General features: G+C 38.4%; 1 protein-coding gene across 4 annotated transcripts in view; it reads left to right on the forward strand.

Annotated features, from left to right (window-relative positions):
* The window catches only part of loco (regulator of G protein signaling family member locomotion defects), a 176,909-nt gene that overhangs the window by 35,874 nt on the left and 123,856 nt on the right, over nucleotides 1–17,179 (forward strand). For all 4 annotated transcript variants that reach the window (XM_089093541.1, XM_089093539.1, XM_089093540.1 and 1 more), the window contains one exon: nucleotides 3,874–4,131. In XM_089093541.1, the coding sequence (XP_088949667.1) occupies nucleotides 3,879–4,131 (253 nt within the window). In that variant the 5' untranslated portion in view covers nucleotides 3,874–3,878. The remainder of the gene's footprint in view (nucleotides 1–3,873; nucleotides 4,132–17,179) is intronic.

Genomic DNA, 17,179 nt, shown 5'->3' on the forward strand with positions numbered 1-17,179 from the left:
ATGATATTTATAGATATTATAGAGCAGTGATGCCTATGATATTGCTTATATGTCCTTTTGAAAACGTGCATACATATATTTGTTGTGTATAATTGAAACTCACCCTAAATGTTCCCTAAAAGTTTCACCTTAATACCCATAGTGTCAAGAGCTACAGTAATCGTAGTGGTAGTATTAATAGTATACACATGGTGCCTTCTGGCTAGTTCAAAATCTACCACACCTTACCCTTAAAGGTGCAATTTAATAATGTAAGCCATTCTTGAGATATTGCTTTATCATCTTTTTGAAAATCTGCATGCTCATAGTGTTTTGATTTAGTTCAACATCTGCCTAAATATTCCTTAAAAGTTTCACCTTAATACTCATTGCTTGCGTAGTAGCAATAGTAGCAGCATGCACATAACACCTTTGGCTTCTTGAACATCCCATTGAACATACGCAGAAATTTTCAATTTTACTATTTACCATTCCTGAAGCATTTCTGGTATGCCCTTTAGACAACCTGTGTGGGCAGAGTCTGTTTCGATTATTCCACACAGTTTCAATATAATCCATTTTTTTTGCTTTAAATACCCTTAGTTTTAATTGTAGCAGTAGTAGTAGTAGCAGTAGAATTGGTAGTAGTAGTCTTAGCTTTAGTGGCAGTAGTAGCAGTAGACATAGTGATGATAGTAGCAGTAGTAGTAGTATGAGTGGAAACAGTAGCAATAGGATGCAAATACTTCCTTTTGGTTAGTTCAACACCATCCCTTAATGACTGGACATTTCCCTAGACTGTATAAAATTTTTTATTGATTTTCTCGTTGTTATATTTTTTTTTAATTGACATTTTCTATAATTTTGAACCAATTATGATGAGAATTAAGTGCAAAAATAATGCAAACCAGGGAAATCAGCAAATTTATGCAAATAACCTAGTGCTGTTTTAGGCATTGGAGAGGGGACACTTGTAACACCTGTAACAACTAACAGTAGCTATTAGTGTATTTTGGAAAGTGTTGATAGATGCATTGAAAGGCATATTTATGTTTTAGGTAGCCAATTAGCGTAAAAAAAACCTTGAATTTACCACTTAGATAATCTTGTACAATGATTCCTCTTCTAAGCTAGGTGCAATAATGACAAAAAAGTTATGCCTTTCAACTTCCCAGTCAAGTCTTTCCAAGTATAATAGTTTCTGTCGTGTCAACTGCAGCCATAACTATGACTATTAGGGCTACCAGCCTTAAACATAATTTCTGTGGAACAGAAACTACCATAAAAAAAGTGGGGTTCTTATCTCTATAAATGGGCCTTCTTAATCTATTCTTGTTATGTTGATGAGTTTGTTATTTTATCTATTCTATGGTAAGAATTGCATGGATTATTCTGAAGCAAATGGAGGACCCTGCACACAGAGGGATTGAATTTGAGCATTTGTAGTAGTGGCAAATTTAGAAAAGGTATCTAAATATGGCTGCTGGTTGCCAATAACACAAGAGGAGACCACACTATACAGCCTGGCATCATCAACAAATAAGGACAAATGGCTATAAACAAGAATTAGGACTTGTTGATATTAATATTGAATAAAGTAGGTCCAAGTATGTTGTTTTGTAGGATCCTTTTGAAGACTAAGATAGGATTAGATGAGAGGTGGCCAACTGAAATGAAATACATCCCTAGCCTAGAAACTTATGAATGTCATCTTCAATCTGACTGGAGAGACAAAATCTCAGACCCTTTTTTGTGTTTCCCAAATCTTTTAGTTTGGTGTGTGTTGGGGGGGGGGGGGGGGTGGTAGCAAAAAGGGCACAGGAGGGGGACTGGTTGCCCTCGAATCGCCTTGGCTTAAAAAAGAGCACTAGAACTTTCATAGAATGTTCAGGCACTTCCTAAGTAAAGAGCCTTCTGCCTTCAATGCATTATTTTTTTCAGCTTCTTATGGAAGGAGTGGTAGTAGAAACACGAACGGGGACTCAATGATTAGAAATTGAAAGTTCTTGTGCCTTTTGTGAATCAAAAGTGATTGGAGGGCAGCCTCCCTTCAATGTCTTTTTTGCTGCTGTAACCCCCTGTTGTTGGGTCAAAATTTCAAGGTCACGTTATTCAGAAATGTTGAAAGGTCTAAGAAATATGCCCTTTCTTTTTTATATCATCCTTACAGCCCAAGGGCAAGTGCCCTAAATTATGTGAGTTACCTATTGTTCACAGATAGGTTTTAGTCGAAAAGGCAGCCATCTTTGGCCTTACTTGTATGATCAGCATGTAGCTGTAAGGGAATGTTTGCTAGGCCAAAATTCCCTGAGTTAAGGGTATACTCTAGAAAAAACATGTGTAGTAAATCAAAAGATGCTATGTGTACCTGGTTTGCAAATTATCTGAAACATCTTGGAATTGGCTTTGGGTATCAAGTTTAAATTTTCAGGGAGGGATGGGGGGTATAGTGGACTTCAAAGTTTGTCTTAGAGGATGAAAAGGGGGTAAATTGGAAGATGCTGTGTATTTCCAGGTCATTGAAATGGCATATCTGTAATATTGTGGGAATGGCTTGGGGAATGAAGTTGAAATTCTCAGGTTTTGTTTACTTTCGAGGCAAGGAAGAGGGACTTCGTGGAAGTTGAGGCAAGGGGACTTCAAATTTTCTGCTGGGTGGAGGATAAAGGGGCTAAATCATTCTTGTCTCTGATCCACTAAAGCCTTTTTTATCCTGAACAAACCCTTCTGCACAAAAGAAAAACCATTTTGGGGGCACAGGCCCCTATAAGCTTTGGCCAGGGGCTAAATTATTCTTGTCTCTGATCCACTAAAGCCTTTTCCCTGAACAAAACCTTCTGCCCAAAAGAAAAACTATTTTGGGGGCACAGGCCCCTATAAGCTTTGGCAAGAAAAATTTGTTCATTATAGTTTCTGTTTGTTTTAGAATTCACCTATTCAGCTTATGCAGTAGCTACTGCGTCTGTGCTTGATGTGATTTCTCATTTCAATTTCCGTTCATTTTGGCTTCCTTTATTCCTAGTAATTTTTGTTTGTTTTTAGTTTCAATTTTTAGACGATTTTATTCTGGCTCGTTCTAAAGGTAATGAGCAAAAATAAGCATGTTTTGAGACTATCTTCAAGGAACATGTCACTATGTTTATTAAAGAAAAAATATTTCGTGGGACATGCTCATTTAGAAGTTTTGAGCAAATGAAAAGCACAACGTTGAATTGGTAGCTAAGATAGAAAATCAAAGGATTGCTCTTACAACACTTTTATTGGCAGAGTCCAACTTACCAAACCCAGGCAACAAAATTTAGTTTTGTTTGCAGTTATTCTCTTATCAGCCTTTTTGATTTGACTTCTAGCCTTTATACAGCCCAAGCATTGTTTTTGCAAAAAAGGCAGTTTTAATCCCAATGACAGGGATTAATCTTATGTTTTCTTTTCAAAAACCTCCTAATTTGATGGGTTTTTTTTACAAGGTCTTTTCTGTTTTTCTAAGTAGAATTAGTGCAGTTTGTGTTGGGTGAATTTCGTCTTACAGATTTTTGCCGTTTGTTTTTCTTTGTCAATTATTTTCAATATATGCTTTTTTTATTCCCATGAAAGAGTTCAAAAAAAAATTGTCTTGAAAATCTAGGCAATTCTATGAAATATATTGGTTTTTCAAGTTGTTACTTTCCCTGTACAAGGATCATCAGTGTAAAACCTGACAGTAACTCTCCATTTTGGTAACACTTGTTTTGAATTTCTGCTGTGCATTAGGCCACTAGTTTCTGTATTGTCTTACATTAGCACTAAACAGTATATCATAAGTAATGTCCAGTTGAAAGCACATGAACTTGCTCTAATGAGGAGAGTTGCTGTTTGTACACACAAAACAGAAGTGAAGAATACTTTTATTTGTAGATTTGATGCAGCCAGCACGGAGACGAAAGAAACGAACTCCATTAAGCCCAAGTGGTCCAGGAGTAAGAAATGTTGAACTTGTCAAAGGACGTCAAGGTTATGGTTTCACCTTATCAGGCCAAGCTCCCTGTTTACTTAGTTGTGTTACACCTAATACTCCTGCTGCCCGAGCTGGTCTTAAACCGGGTGATTGTTTAATCGCTGTCAATGGACACAACGTTTCCAAGGCATCTCATGATGAAGTTGTTCATCTTATTGGTAATACGATTTTGGATATTATTTAATTAAATAGGCTATTTTGATGTTGCTTTGAACCTTTAGGGTGGACGTGATTTTGTTTTTTTTTCTTGTAAAATCAAAATCTATTCTCTAAATAAGTAGCATATTTTATGATTTTTGTAATATAAATTTTTGTTTTTATTTATATAAAAGGCTTTTCCATCTTTCACTCTTGGAAAATTTTCATGCTTTTGATTGTTCTGCTCTTTCAACAATTGAAGCTAATCCATATCTGCATAGATGGACACAACAAACCACAAAGAAGGGGATAAGGATTGTTTTCTTGGGAGGGAGGGGGGGGGGGGTTCTGATTTTAGACAAAACTCAAAATTTTTCTTGAATACATTTGGACAAATATAAGGAGGATATTTCCTCTCTTTGCACTATCAGGCACAAATATTTGAAAGTCATTATAGTTTTTCATTCCTTGTTTTATTATAAATCATTGGGGAAAAATCTACTGACCGAAAATGTCAATGGGGGGAGGGGATATATTTTTCAATATCTAGAGGGGAGATCAGTTGTTGAAAAAAAAATTAAATAAAAATACCAAAAAGTGATTTTTTAATAAAAAACAAGAATAAAAAGTGATTTTTCAATGAAAATCATATCTAGAAGTGATTTTTCAAAATATAAGGTTGACAAAAATCTACTTAGTGCATGGAAATTGACGTTGCTGTCTTTTTCAGTTTTTACATTTGGTAAAGCCTACTCACCACTCACCAAAATACTTTTAAGTGTTGTTAACAGTTTATGCTTGTAGGCTTTAGAGTTTTACTTTGTCAATAGAAAGGTCAAAAGAGGCAAATTGCTAAGGAAGAGACAAGACGTCAAATATTTGAAATATATTTTGCCTGTCAAAAGCTCCCATGATTTGGTTGGATTCCATCAGATGGTCACATAACTTAAATATAAAAAACAACGTTTCCTGATAGTTATGAAATTGCTGTTCTGTTTTCAATCTTTTTGATTGCAAATGGTGAGACTCGTGCTAATTTCTTCAATTCATAAAAATTTAGGGAAGTGGGAGGGTCAAAATGCATTTTTCAAAATTTAGGGGGTGGGGCAGTTTTTTCAATTTTCTTCCATGGAAATACAAAAAAGGCATTTGCAATCAAAATACCAAAAAAAAAAAAAAAACATTTTTAAAATAAAGGGGAGGGAAGGAGAATCAAGGAAGAGCAAATGATCCTCTTCGTCAATGACGTCCCTGACCAGTGGCCACTGCAAAGCCCTGGTTCAGATGTGATGTCACATAAGACCTTAAAAAGATCGATCGAGATAGACGGCACTTGTTTCATTTGATCTTCATTATACTACACTAGAAAGGGAGGTCTACTATAAGCTGTGGATGTCAAGTTTCAATTTTACTTACAGAGATTTGCTTAATGGGATTTTAGTACCAATTTTTCCGTAAGTTCTGAGAAAATAGCTTTTTTTCATTTTGTGGGAAAAGGGGACTGGTTTGAATCAAATTTAGGTTTTCAGGATTTAGTGTATTAAAAATAGGGGAAACTAAAGCAAATAATCTTTTTACATAGTTTTGAGCTATTTTGTTTCAGCTTCAAACAGTACAGTAGATGTTTGGCGCATTGGGGGATGGGAAGCTGGGTTTGATTAGAGCATTATTTTTGGTTCCATGTCCAGGGTCAAAATCAGTTTTGCTGTCCTCTATTTCATCCATAAATAGTAGCGAAAGTTCTTCTAAGATGAATGTTTCCAAAACTAAAAAAAATTATATTTTTTGTCTTTTGATACTAAAGAGGTTTCTTAATTTATGTCGAATTAAAAAGACTTAGAAAGCTGACTGCACTATACATCACTTAATCTTACTAAATCTAGCAAGTAGGCAGGTTATCACATATAGGCTATAAGTAGTCTAGTTTTTTTTATGCTACTTTGAATTGTAATAAAGCTTGGCAATGGACTGCCGAACGCGACTCTTACTGAGCAAAGCAGCTTTACGTCACAAGTTATACTTATTTTACCCAATCTTAGGTGGCTTGGGATTGTCTTTCAGATAGATAAAAGTTGTTTACTTAGAACGCATCTATTGAAAAGCCTAAAAGGTAATAAAAGTAAGAGTGGATACCCTTGGAATTTTCTAGAAGGTTACCAAAGTAGACAATTTGAAAAGGATCAGATGGAGGGGGAGTGTGCTCCTCATTTACAATAGTAAAGAGTCTGAATGAGTTCCAGAAGTATTAGCAGCATTGTCGAGTAAATTAAGACTGCTGTTTTGAATGTTTAATCCGTATGTACTCAATGTACTCCCTCCCCCTTTTCTCGCTCACCACCAACCATCACCAATGTTCCTTGTAGTCTCCAATGCTCTGCCTGTTCTGCCATGGGTATCAGCTGTGGCTATGCCACCAAAAGCAAAGGGCGTAAAGGATATGGCGCTAGACTATAGTCCAAGACACCAACCATCACCAAGGCTCTTTTACATCCTCAGGGTTCCAAAAACAGATAGATATTAGGTACGCTCGTTTCGAAGGAGTTGTCTAAGAAACATCGGAGCGGGATTATTCAATTGGATTTTCTTGTGCCCTTTTTAATAGTCAAAAGTTATTGGAGCGCAACCAGCCCTGGTTGCTCTCCAGGGGGCAACCAGGCCCTTAGGGTAAGGGCTGTAAATTATGCAACTCGCTCATTGTTTTACAAATAGGGATTGTTTTTTGGGAAAGGGGAGAATGTTTGATCCTGGGTATCCAAACATGCTAAAGGTATTAAGGTGAAACCTTCAGGGAATGTTGAACAAAATCAGAAGACACTATGGGCATACAGATTGTCAAAAGATTGTTTCTGCAATGTTTCAGGAACGGCTGAGGGTTTTAAGTCGCAACTTTCAAGGTATGTTCTGGATAATGTTGGACTAGATCAAAAGACAGTATCTGTATCCAGATTGTCAAAGGGCATATCTGCAGTATCTCAGGAACGACAAATGATATTTAGTTGAAGTTTCTGGGCAGGTATAGGGGAATGTAAAACTAAATTAAAAGACACTTATGTATGATCATCCTGGCTATCAAAAGTTTGTATCTGCAGTATCTCAGGAATGGTTATTAAGTTGAAGCTTTTAGTGGATGTTGAACTATATCAAAAGACATTATGTGCATCAAGGAAGTCAGAAGGACACATCCGCGATATCTATGGAATGGCTAAGGGTGTCAAGTTCAAATCTTCAGGGAATTTTAAGGGAAATGTTGAACTAAATCGACGACAGTTTTTTGCATCCAGGATATCAAATGATCGTATTTGAAATTTGTTAGGAATAGCTAAGGATTTTTAGTTGAAACTTTCAGGGAATGTTGAGAGTGTGTTTAACTAAATCAAAACACACTGTGTGCATCTATGTTGTCAAAAGAGCATATCTGTATTATCTTAGGAACAGCTAAGGATATTAAGTTGGAATTTTTAGGGAACACTCATGCAAATGGTCAACAGGGTGTATCTGCAATATCTCAGGAAGGGCAAAGTGTATTAAGGTGAAACCTTCAGGGAATGTCGAACCAAAAAAAACTATATGCCTTCTGGTCCCAACAACTAAGAGTATTAAGTTGAAACGTCCAGGACATGTCGAAGGACACGTTGAACCTAATCAAAATACACTATGCGCATCCTGGTTGTCGAAAGGGCTTATCTACGATATTTCAGGAATGGATGAGGGTACTAAGTTTGAACTTTCAGGTAGTGTTGAGGGGGAACTTAAACTAAATCAACAGCCAATATCTGCATCAAGGTTGTCAAACGGACGTATCTGCAATATCAAAGTAGTGGCTTAGGATATAAAGTTGGAGCTTCAGGGAAGGTTGAGAGGGATACTGGGCTAAATCGAAAGGCACTATGTGTGTCCAGGTTTCAATAGGGCGTATCTGCAATATCTCTGGAACGGATAAGGGTATTAAATTGAAACTGCCAGGGAATGTTAAGGGACATGTTTTACTAAATCAAAAGTCACTATATGCATTCAGGTGATCAAAAGGGTGTATATGCACTATTTCAGGAATGACTAAGGGTATTAAGTTGGTAATTTCAGGGAATGTTGACGAGGATTTCGAACTAAATCCAAACACACAATATGCATCCAGGTTGTCAATAGTTGGTATCTTTAATATCTCAGGAACATTTAAGAGAATGAAGTTGAAACTTTTAGGGGATGTTGAACTATACCAAAAGACACTATGTGCATCTAGGTTGTCAAAAAAGCATATCCGTGATATCTCAAAACAACTAATGGCATTAAACTGAAACATCCCGGGTAGGTTTGGGGGGTTTTAAAAGGCTGTATCTGCAGTATCTTGCCCTGAGGGTTGTAGGGGAGTAGCCCTGAGGGTTGTAGGGGATGACACTCCCCCACAACCCTCAGAGCAAGGTTTTTAAGTTATGCCCTGGGGGCATATAAGGTTTTTATAGAAGGTGTTGTCGTAGAAACTACAAAAGAAGCTCATTCGATTGGAAATTCAAAGGGCTAGTACCCTTTTTAATAGTCGAAAGTGATTGGAGGGCAACTAGCCCCCCCCCCGCCCAGCATTCCCCCACACACATCCAATCAACATTTTGAGATCGCCATTTTGTTCAGCGTAGTTAATTTTTCAGATAGAAAATATGTTTTGAGGAGGACACTCCCCCACAACCCTCAGGGCAAGGGTTTCAAGTTTTGCCCTGGGGCGTATAAGATTTTTGTAGAAGGTGTTGTCGTAGAAACTTCAAAAAATGCTCATTTGATTGGAAATTCAAAGGGCTAGTGCCCTTTTTAATTGTCGAAAGTGATTGGAGTGCAACTAGCCCCCCCCCCCCCCCACGCCCATCATTTCCCCAGACGCACCCAATCAGAATATTGAGATAGCTATTTTGTTCAGCGTAGTTGATTTCCAGATAGAAATTGTGTTTTTGAGGAGGACACTCCCCGAGAACCCTCAGGGCAAGGGTTGTAAGTTAAGCCCTGGGGGCAAATAAGGTTTTTTAAAGAAGGCGTTGTAGCAGAAACTTCAAAAAGGGCTCATTCGATTGGAAATTCAAAGGGCCACTGCCCTTTTCAATAGTCAAACGTGATTAGAGGGCAACTAGCCCCCCCCCCCCCCACGCCCATTATTTCCCCAAACACATCCAATAAAAATTTTAAGATAGCCATTTTGTTCAGCGTAGTTGATTTTTCAGATAGAAAATATATTTTGAGGAGGACACTCCCCCACAACCATCAGGGCAAGGTTTTTAAGTTATGCCCTGGGGGCAAATAAGGTTTTTATAGAAGGCGTTGTCGTAGAAACTTCAAAAAATGCTCATTCGATTGGAAATTCAAAGAGCTAGTGCCTTTTTTCATAGTCGAAAGTGATTGGAGGGCAACTAGCCCCCCCTCCCACGCCCATCATTTCCCAAGACTCACGCAATCAGAATATTGAGATAGCTATTTTGTTCAGCGTAGTTGATTTCCAGATAGAAATTGTGTTTTTGTGGAAGACACACCCCCAGAACCCTCAGAACAAAGGTTGTAAGTTATGCCCTGGGGGCAAATATGTTTTTTTTAAGAAGGCGTTGTAGCAAAACTTCAAAAAAAGCTCATTCGATTGGAAATTCAAAGAGCTAGTGCCCTTTTTAATAGTCGAAAGTGATTGGAGGGCAGCTAGTCCCCTCTACGCCCATCATTTCCCCAAACACATCCAATCAAAGTTTTGAGATATCCTTTTTGTTCAGCGTAGTTGATTTCCAGATAGAAAACATATTTTTGAGGAGGACACTCCCCCACAACCCTCAGGGTAAGAATTACAAGTTATGCCCCGGGGGCATACAAGGTTTTTATTGAAATCTTTGTCGTAAAAACTTGAAAAAGGGCTCATTCGATTTGAAATTCAAAGGGCTAGTACCCTTTATAATAGTCGAAAGTGATTTGAGGGCAACTAACCCCCTCCCACGCCCATCATTTCCCAAAACACATCCAATCAAAATTTTGAGATAGCCATTTTGTTCAACGTAGTTGAAAGTTTTGGGAATTAGGTCTTTAAGGATGACAACCCCTCCCCCCACATCCCTCAGGGCAAGGGTTGTAGGTTATGCCCTGGGGCATATAAAGTTCTTTATTGAAAACGCTGTCGTAGAAACTTCAAAAGAGCTCATTCAATTGGAAATTAAAAGAGCTAGTGCCTTTTTTAATTGTTGAAAGTGATTGGATAGCGACTTACGCCCCTCTTACGCCCACCATTTTCCAAAACACATCCAATCAAAATTTTTAGATATCCATTTTGCTCAAGGTAGTTGAACGTTCTGGAAATTAGGTCTTTTAGGAAGATAACCCCATCAGAGCACTAAGTGAAAGGGTTATAAGTTATGCCCTGGGGGCATGTAAGGTTTATATAGCCATTTTGTTCAGCGTAGTTGATTTCCAGATAGAAAATATATTTTTGAGGAGGATACTCCCCCACAACCCTCAGGGCAAGGGTTTTAAATTATGCCCTAGGGGCATGTAAGGTTTTTATTGAATGCGCTGTCGTAAAAGCTTCAAAACAGGGGCATTTGATTGGAAATTAAAGAGCTAGTGCCCTTTTTAATAGTCGAAAGTGATTAGAGTGTAAATAGCCCCCCTCTCTCCCCCCCCCTCAGCCCATCATTTCCCCAAACACATCTAATCAAAAATTTTCAGATAGCCATTTTGTTCAGCGCAGTTGATTTACAGATTAAAAATACGTTTGTGAGGAGTACACTCCCCAACAACCCTCACGGCAAGGGTTTTAAGTAATTACCTGGGGGTATATAAGGTTTTTCTAGTAGGAGGTGATGTAGACAGTTCAAACAGGCTATATAGATTGAAAATTAAAGGGCTAGTGCCTTTTAATTGCCAAAAGTGATTGGAGGGCTATTAGCCCCCCCACGCCCATCATTCCCCCAAACACATCCAATCAAAATTTTGAGATAGCCATTTTGTTCAGCGTAGTTGATTCCCATATAGAAAATATATTTTTGAGGAGGACACTCCCCCACAACCCTCAGGGCAAGGGTTTAAGTTATGCCCTGGGGGCATATCAGGTTATTATAGACGGCGTTGTCGTAGAAACTTCAAAACCGGCTCATTCGATTGGAAATTAAAGGGCTAGTGCCCTTTTTAATAGTCGAAAGTGATTGGAGTGTCACTAGCTTCCCCCCCCCCTACGCCCATCATTTCCCCAAACACATCCAATCAAAATTTTGAGATAGCCATTTTGTTCAGCGTAGTTGCTTTCCAGATTTAAAATATTTTCTTGAGGAGGACACTCCCCCACAACCCCCAGGGCAAGGGTTTTAAGTTATGCCCTGGGGGCATACTAAGGTTTTTATAGAAGGCGTTGTCGTAGAAACTTCAAAAAATGCTCATTCGATTGGAAATTAAAAGGGATAATGGCCTTTTTAATAGTCGAAAGGGGTTGGAGTGCAACTAGCCCCCCCCCCCCACGCCCAGCATTTCCCCAAACACATCCAATCAAAATTTTGAGATAGCCATTTTGTTCAGCGTAGCTGGTTTCCAGATAGAAAATATGTTTTTGAGGGGAACACTCCCCCAAACCCTTCAGGGCAAGGGTTTTAAGATATGCCCTGGGGGCAAATAAGGTTTTTAGAGAAAGTGGTGTCGTAGAAACTTAAAAACAGGTTCATTCGATTGGAAATTCAAAGGGCCAGTGCCCTGTTTACAAGTCGAAAGTGATTGGAGGGCAACTAGCCCCCCCCCCATTCCCATCATTCCCCCAAACACATCCAATCAAAATTTTGTGATAGCTATTTCGTTCAGCATAGTTGATTTCCAGATAGAAAATATATTCTTGAGGAGGACAATCCCCCACAACCCTCAAGGCAAGGGTTTTAAGTTATGCCCTAGGGGCATATAAGGTTTTTATAGAAGACGGTGTCGTAGAAACTTAAAACTGCTTTCTTAAAGCCAGAATATAATTTTTACTTTACTGAAAAAAAAATTCAAATCAGTTTACTGAAAAAAACTGTGCATTGTCAATTTAATATACATGTGCTCATATTTATTCCCTAAAATCTTAATTAATGAAAGAATTGTTTTCAGTAAAGTACAAATTATATTCTGGCTTTGAGAAAGCATAGGGGTTTTGAACCCTACTCATATTAATTTATGCTCGTTTTGAGTTTGACTCTAATATTTATTTTAATATTTGTTCGTTTTGGTTTTCATTTATTTATTGATACTGATTTGGGGTAGTTGTATGCTTGGTAGATTATATGATAGTCCAGACGCCAGGTGTTGAAAGTGTGAATCATACCACGTCGGAATGGTGCTGCTACGAGAATTAGCCTACCCTCCACCCCCTAAATTGACCATGCGGATTCAAAAATACCAATGGTACTTGCTTGCGAGTGGTGGAACACTCCGAAACTTGACATTTTATTATATTTTGGTGTTTCATGCAAGAAAATGCATGTTCCACAAAGTTTGAGGTGCAGTTTTCCGCTCAAATAGAAATGCCTAGAAGCCATAGAATATAACAAACCAACACGATTAGTTAGTAAAAATGGCAGAGTTAAAAAAAATGGCAAAACTATATGAGTCTTGAACAGTCTTGGAAAGTATAAACAAAATTAAATTGAATATTAGATATATAATGATATTATTTGTTGAAAGATCGATCAGTTCAAGATTTTTTTTTCTCTGTAATTTTATTTTCTTTTTCAATGCTGTAAGAAATGGAAAAATATAAATTTGTAATATACGAGTAATTCGTTTTCAGTGAAGCACCAATGACGCAGAAGGCTTTAGGTTTTTACAGTTAAAGAAGGGGGCAGTATCCAAATTTTGTTTGTAGTGAAACTATATTTGTCTTGACTAATCTTGAAAAAAACTAATAAATTAAACTGAATATTTGATGCATAATGATATTAATTGCTAAAATCTCATCAGTTCAAAATTTTACTGTAATTTTAATTTTTATTTTCAATATTAACTACAAAAAAAAATATTTGTAATATAATTCGTTTTTAGTAAAGTGCCAATGACGCAGTAGGTTTTAGGCTTCTGCAGTGAGGCGATACCCAAACTCTTGTTTGTAGTTATTTTTATTCGATTCAAACTTGCTTTGCATATTCAATTTAAGTTTCACTCGTTTTAAGATTTATTTATTCATTTACATTAATATATATTGTATGTTTGTTCGTATTGATTGTTATTTAATTTCTGCTCGTTTTAAGTTTCATTTATACTTTAATAGCAAAATATTTTTTTTCGTTTTAAGCTTGATTTTCATATTCAATCTAAGCATTACTCGCTTTAGGATCTATTTATTCATTTTTTATTACTTGTTGTATGTGTTCTGATGTGATTATTCATTTAATTTCTATTCATATTGGTTATTACTCATTCTTCAATAGTAATTGTCGGTTGCTTTGATCTTAGACTTAAAAAGGTATTTGTATTTCGGAGGCAACAGTTTAGAATAATTTTTAATTTTCATTGAAAAAATTTTCTATCGAAATGTTTCTTTTTTAATTAATAACCAAAAAAGACCTCTATATATACATACAGTTATGCAGTTTTTGGTAGTTGCGGGTGCCAATATAAAAAAAAGAAGAAACGTGGGTGGAAAAATCAGCAAAAAAATAAGCTAAAAATATATGGCACTGACTACTGCTACTACTAAAGCTCTCTGCAGCACAGCTACGCACGCTCCTCCTCCTCCATCCCAATCTACTCAGAGCCTCCCTCTTTTCACCCTCCCAAGAAGTTCCTATTTCCCCTAAATCTGTCTTTACGACATTCTCCTATCTCATTTGGAGACGGCCTGCTTCTCGTTTGGCCCTTGACGGTTGACTGACAAGTACGATCTTTGGCAATCTGTCGCCCTTCATATGCAGAACATGGCCTAGCCATCTCAACCTTTCTCTCATTATAGCCCTAGGAAGCGGGATTGAACCACTTTTTCCGTGCAGCTTAATGTTTGGGACACGGTCAGTCAGTCGGTACCCAAAACTATCGGTTTTGGTTTGTAATATTGGTGGCAATTTCTCTGGAAAACATCTAGCAAATCCTCCTCTCTTTTTCGGAGCGCTCATGCTTCAGAACCATACTTGATCATTATAGCTTCGAATACTCTAATCTTGGTTCGCAGACATACCTTCCTATTCTTCCAAACTTTTTTCAGTTATTAAAAAAACACCCAGGGCCTTGGCTATTCTACTTTTAACATCTTCACCGCACCTTATCATCTTCACTAATAATACTTACTTACCTAACACGAGACACTCGCTATTCAGCCCAACTTGGCATTAAGAAGCGGCTGTACGCAATGCTTCCATTGGGTTCTGTCTTCTATGAGTGGTCGAATAAACTCCAGCCACGCCTTGTCTCACTTGTTACCATGCTTTCGGGATCCCATAGCGGTTCGACATTCTTTCTAGCGACATTTTGCCAAGATTTGATCTGGCCACCTGGTTTTTTCTTCCATGAGGAAGCGGGGGCTGCTAGTAGTGCCTGGCGTGTCAGGGTCTCTTCCGGACGCCTCATTACGTGACCTAGTCACTTGAGGCGTATTTTCTTGGTCATGGTGGAAACGTCACGCTTTTGTTCGCATACTTTCATCAGCCGTTGGTTGCTGATTCTTTGCGCCAGCCGTATGTTGCTAAGGGCCCGTAGACATTTTCGGTCAAAAGTGTCAAGTTGACGCTCTTCCTCCACCTTGAGGGGCCAGGTCTCACATCCATATGACAAAATTGAACGCACATGCTGAGTGGATCTTAAGCTTCGTCGCAAGGTTGATTTCCCTTCTAGTCCAAAGGGGTTTGCGGAGCTGGCCAAAGACGGGCCAAGCTTTGCTAACCCTGCCTCGAATCTCACTAGTAGCCTCGAATCTCACTAGAATCTCAATAGCAACAGGTATATATTGAGGAGCTACTGAGGTATATATTTCAACCACTTTGGTTGAAAGATACTTTGTTTTGGGGATACTGATCGCGAGTCCTGCCTCACTAGCCGTATTCGCTACTCTTTCTATCATATTTTGTGCTTTCTGAGCGGAGTCTGCGAGCAGAGTACCATCGTCTGCAGATTCAATGTCAGCAATTCTTTCTTGTGCTGAAAAGGCGACATCATCATCTTCTTTCAATGCGTTTTTCATAATCCAATCTATAATATAGTTGAAAAGAATTAGTTATATGTTGAGGAGCTACTGAGGGGCCGGACATCCTTGACGGACGCCATATGCTATTTCAAATAGTTCCATTAGCTCACCATATATTCCTACGTTACTCAGGGTATTCTCATAGTATACTCTTAGCAGGTCGACTGTTTTCGTCCGAGCACCGTCTTCGAGCATTATTTGCCATAGTAAGGGTCGTAATATCGAGTCAAATGCAGTGATGAAGTCAAAAAAGACTGCGTAGGTTTTCAATCCGTGAATGAAAAGTTGGTAAAGATGAAGTCACAGGGTAAAGATATGGTCTACACACCCATTCCAGGACTGAAGCCTACCTGGTTCTTCCTTGTCTGTTGCTCTCGCTCTTTTCTAAAGCGGTTCACTAAAACTATTGCAAAAATCTTCCCAGCTATGTCTATTAGTGAGACTCCCTGGTAGTTTTTACAGTTTCCTTCATCTCCTTTCTTGAATATAGGGATAATAGTTGCGTTACGCCAGTCCTGGGGAACATATTCAGCGTCCCAGACTTTACTAAGTAGGTTTGTTAGGGCTTCAATGAGCGCCGGACTTGCTTTGTGTATTTCTGCCGGTAGGGAGTCCTCACCCGGGGCTTTATATTTTTGAAAGACTTCACGGTGTTTCTGACTTCTTCCATCGAAGTTGGAGATACATTGCAAGAATACTGCTCCACGAGTGATTAGGCTGCTGCTTGCTTGTTTTGGCTGGAGTGGAATGAGGAAGTTTGTGTACCTTGGCCTCTCTTATATAACAGATCCTCGAAATGTTCTTTCAATCGGTTCATTCTTTCTAGTCGCCCTGTGATGATAGTCCCATCTGATCTTTTCACATTTTTTTTTGTGGTGGTATTCCTTTTCTTTTTCAAGTTCAGCTCTCTGAAGATCCTATATTGTTTATGAGTCTCATTTCTAGCTGCAGCCTCTTCTAAGTCTGTGGCCAGCTTTGATCAGTAGGCATCTTCATCTCTTTTTGCCAGCTTATGAGCTTTCTTGCGGAGCTTTCTGAATAACGTTTTGTTCGACACATTTTTCTTCTCATGCAGGACAGGGAGTGCTTCGTTGGTGCACCACTTTTTAGTGCCTTTTGTTTTCTTTTCAAGGATTTGAGCAGCGACATCTTGCGTAATATGCTTGATCTTCGACCATGTCCTCTCTCCGACCTCCTCTTCTGGACTCTCATTTTCTCTTTGTGTTTGTTGCTGGGCTAGAAAGTGGCTCCTCAACTACATGTCAAAATCAGCTCTGACTTTGAGATTTTGAGTTTCTCATTGTCATATCTAGGGGGTAGTCTGGCTTTTTTAAGGTTCGATCAGCTTTAATGCTGCAGCAAGAAGGAAATGGTCTGAGCCGTTCTTTGATCCGGTGTCGGCTCCTCTGAACGATCGACAGTTGATTACCGCCGATCTCCATCTCTGGCGGATCAATATGTAATTGATCTGAGCAAGTGTATGGCTGTCTCTGGATTTCAATGTAAAAGTGGGGACATTGTTGGGCTGGAAGAATGTATTTATGATGGATATGTTATTATGCATTGCGAGCTGAAGCAGTCGCTTGCCATTAGGACATTGAGTGCGACGTCCGTGCAGTCCAATAGCAGCATGTTGGGAAGGATCCTGTGTTCCTTAGGACAAAGTCAATCAAAATTATATATATAAATGGGGATAGGACGCAACCCTGCTTAACTCCGGGTTTAAGACGAAACCATGAACTAACCTCATTTCCTTCCTTAACCGGAGCAATATTCTCGTACATTGCACTAATCATTTTAATGTATTTATCTGGTATACCATTCAAGGATAGGACCTTCGCTAAAGCATATAATCCTATAGTATTTTAGAAGCTTAAAATCTCTTGTGATAAGTTTGTGAAGTACGATTTATGGAAGTTTGGTACATT

Source organism: Artemia sp. Qi Xiang Cuo, chromosome 8, assembly GCF_049724085.1.
Source record: "Artemia sp. Qi Xiang Cuo chromosome 8, ASM4972408v1, whole genome shotgun sequence".
In the NCBI taxonomy this organism is placed as follows: Eukaryota; Metazoa; Arthropoda; class Branchiopoda; order Anostraca; family Artemiidae; genus Artemia; species Artemia sp. Qi Xiang Cuo.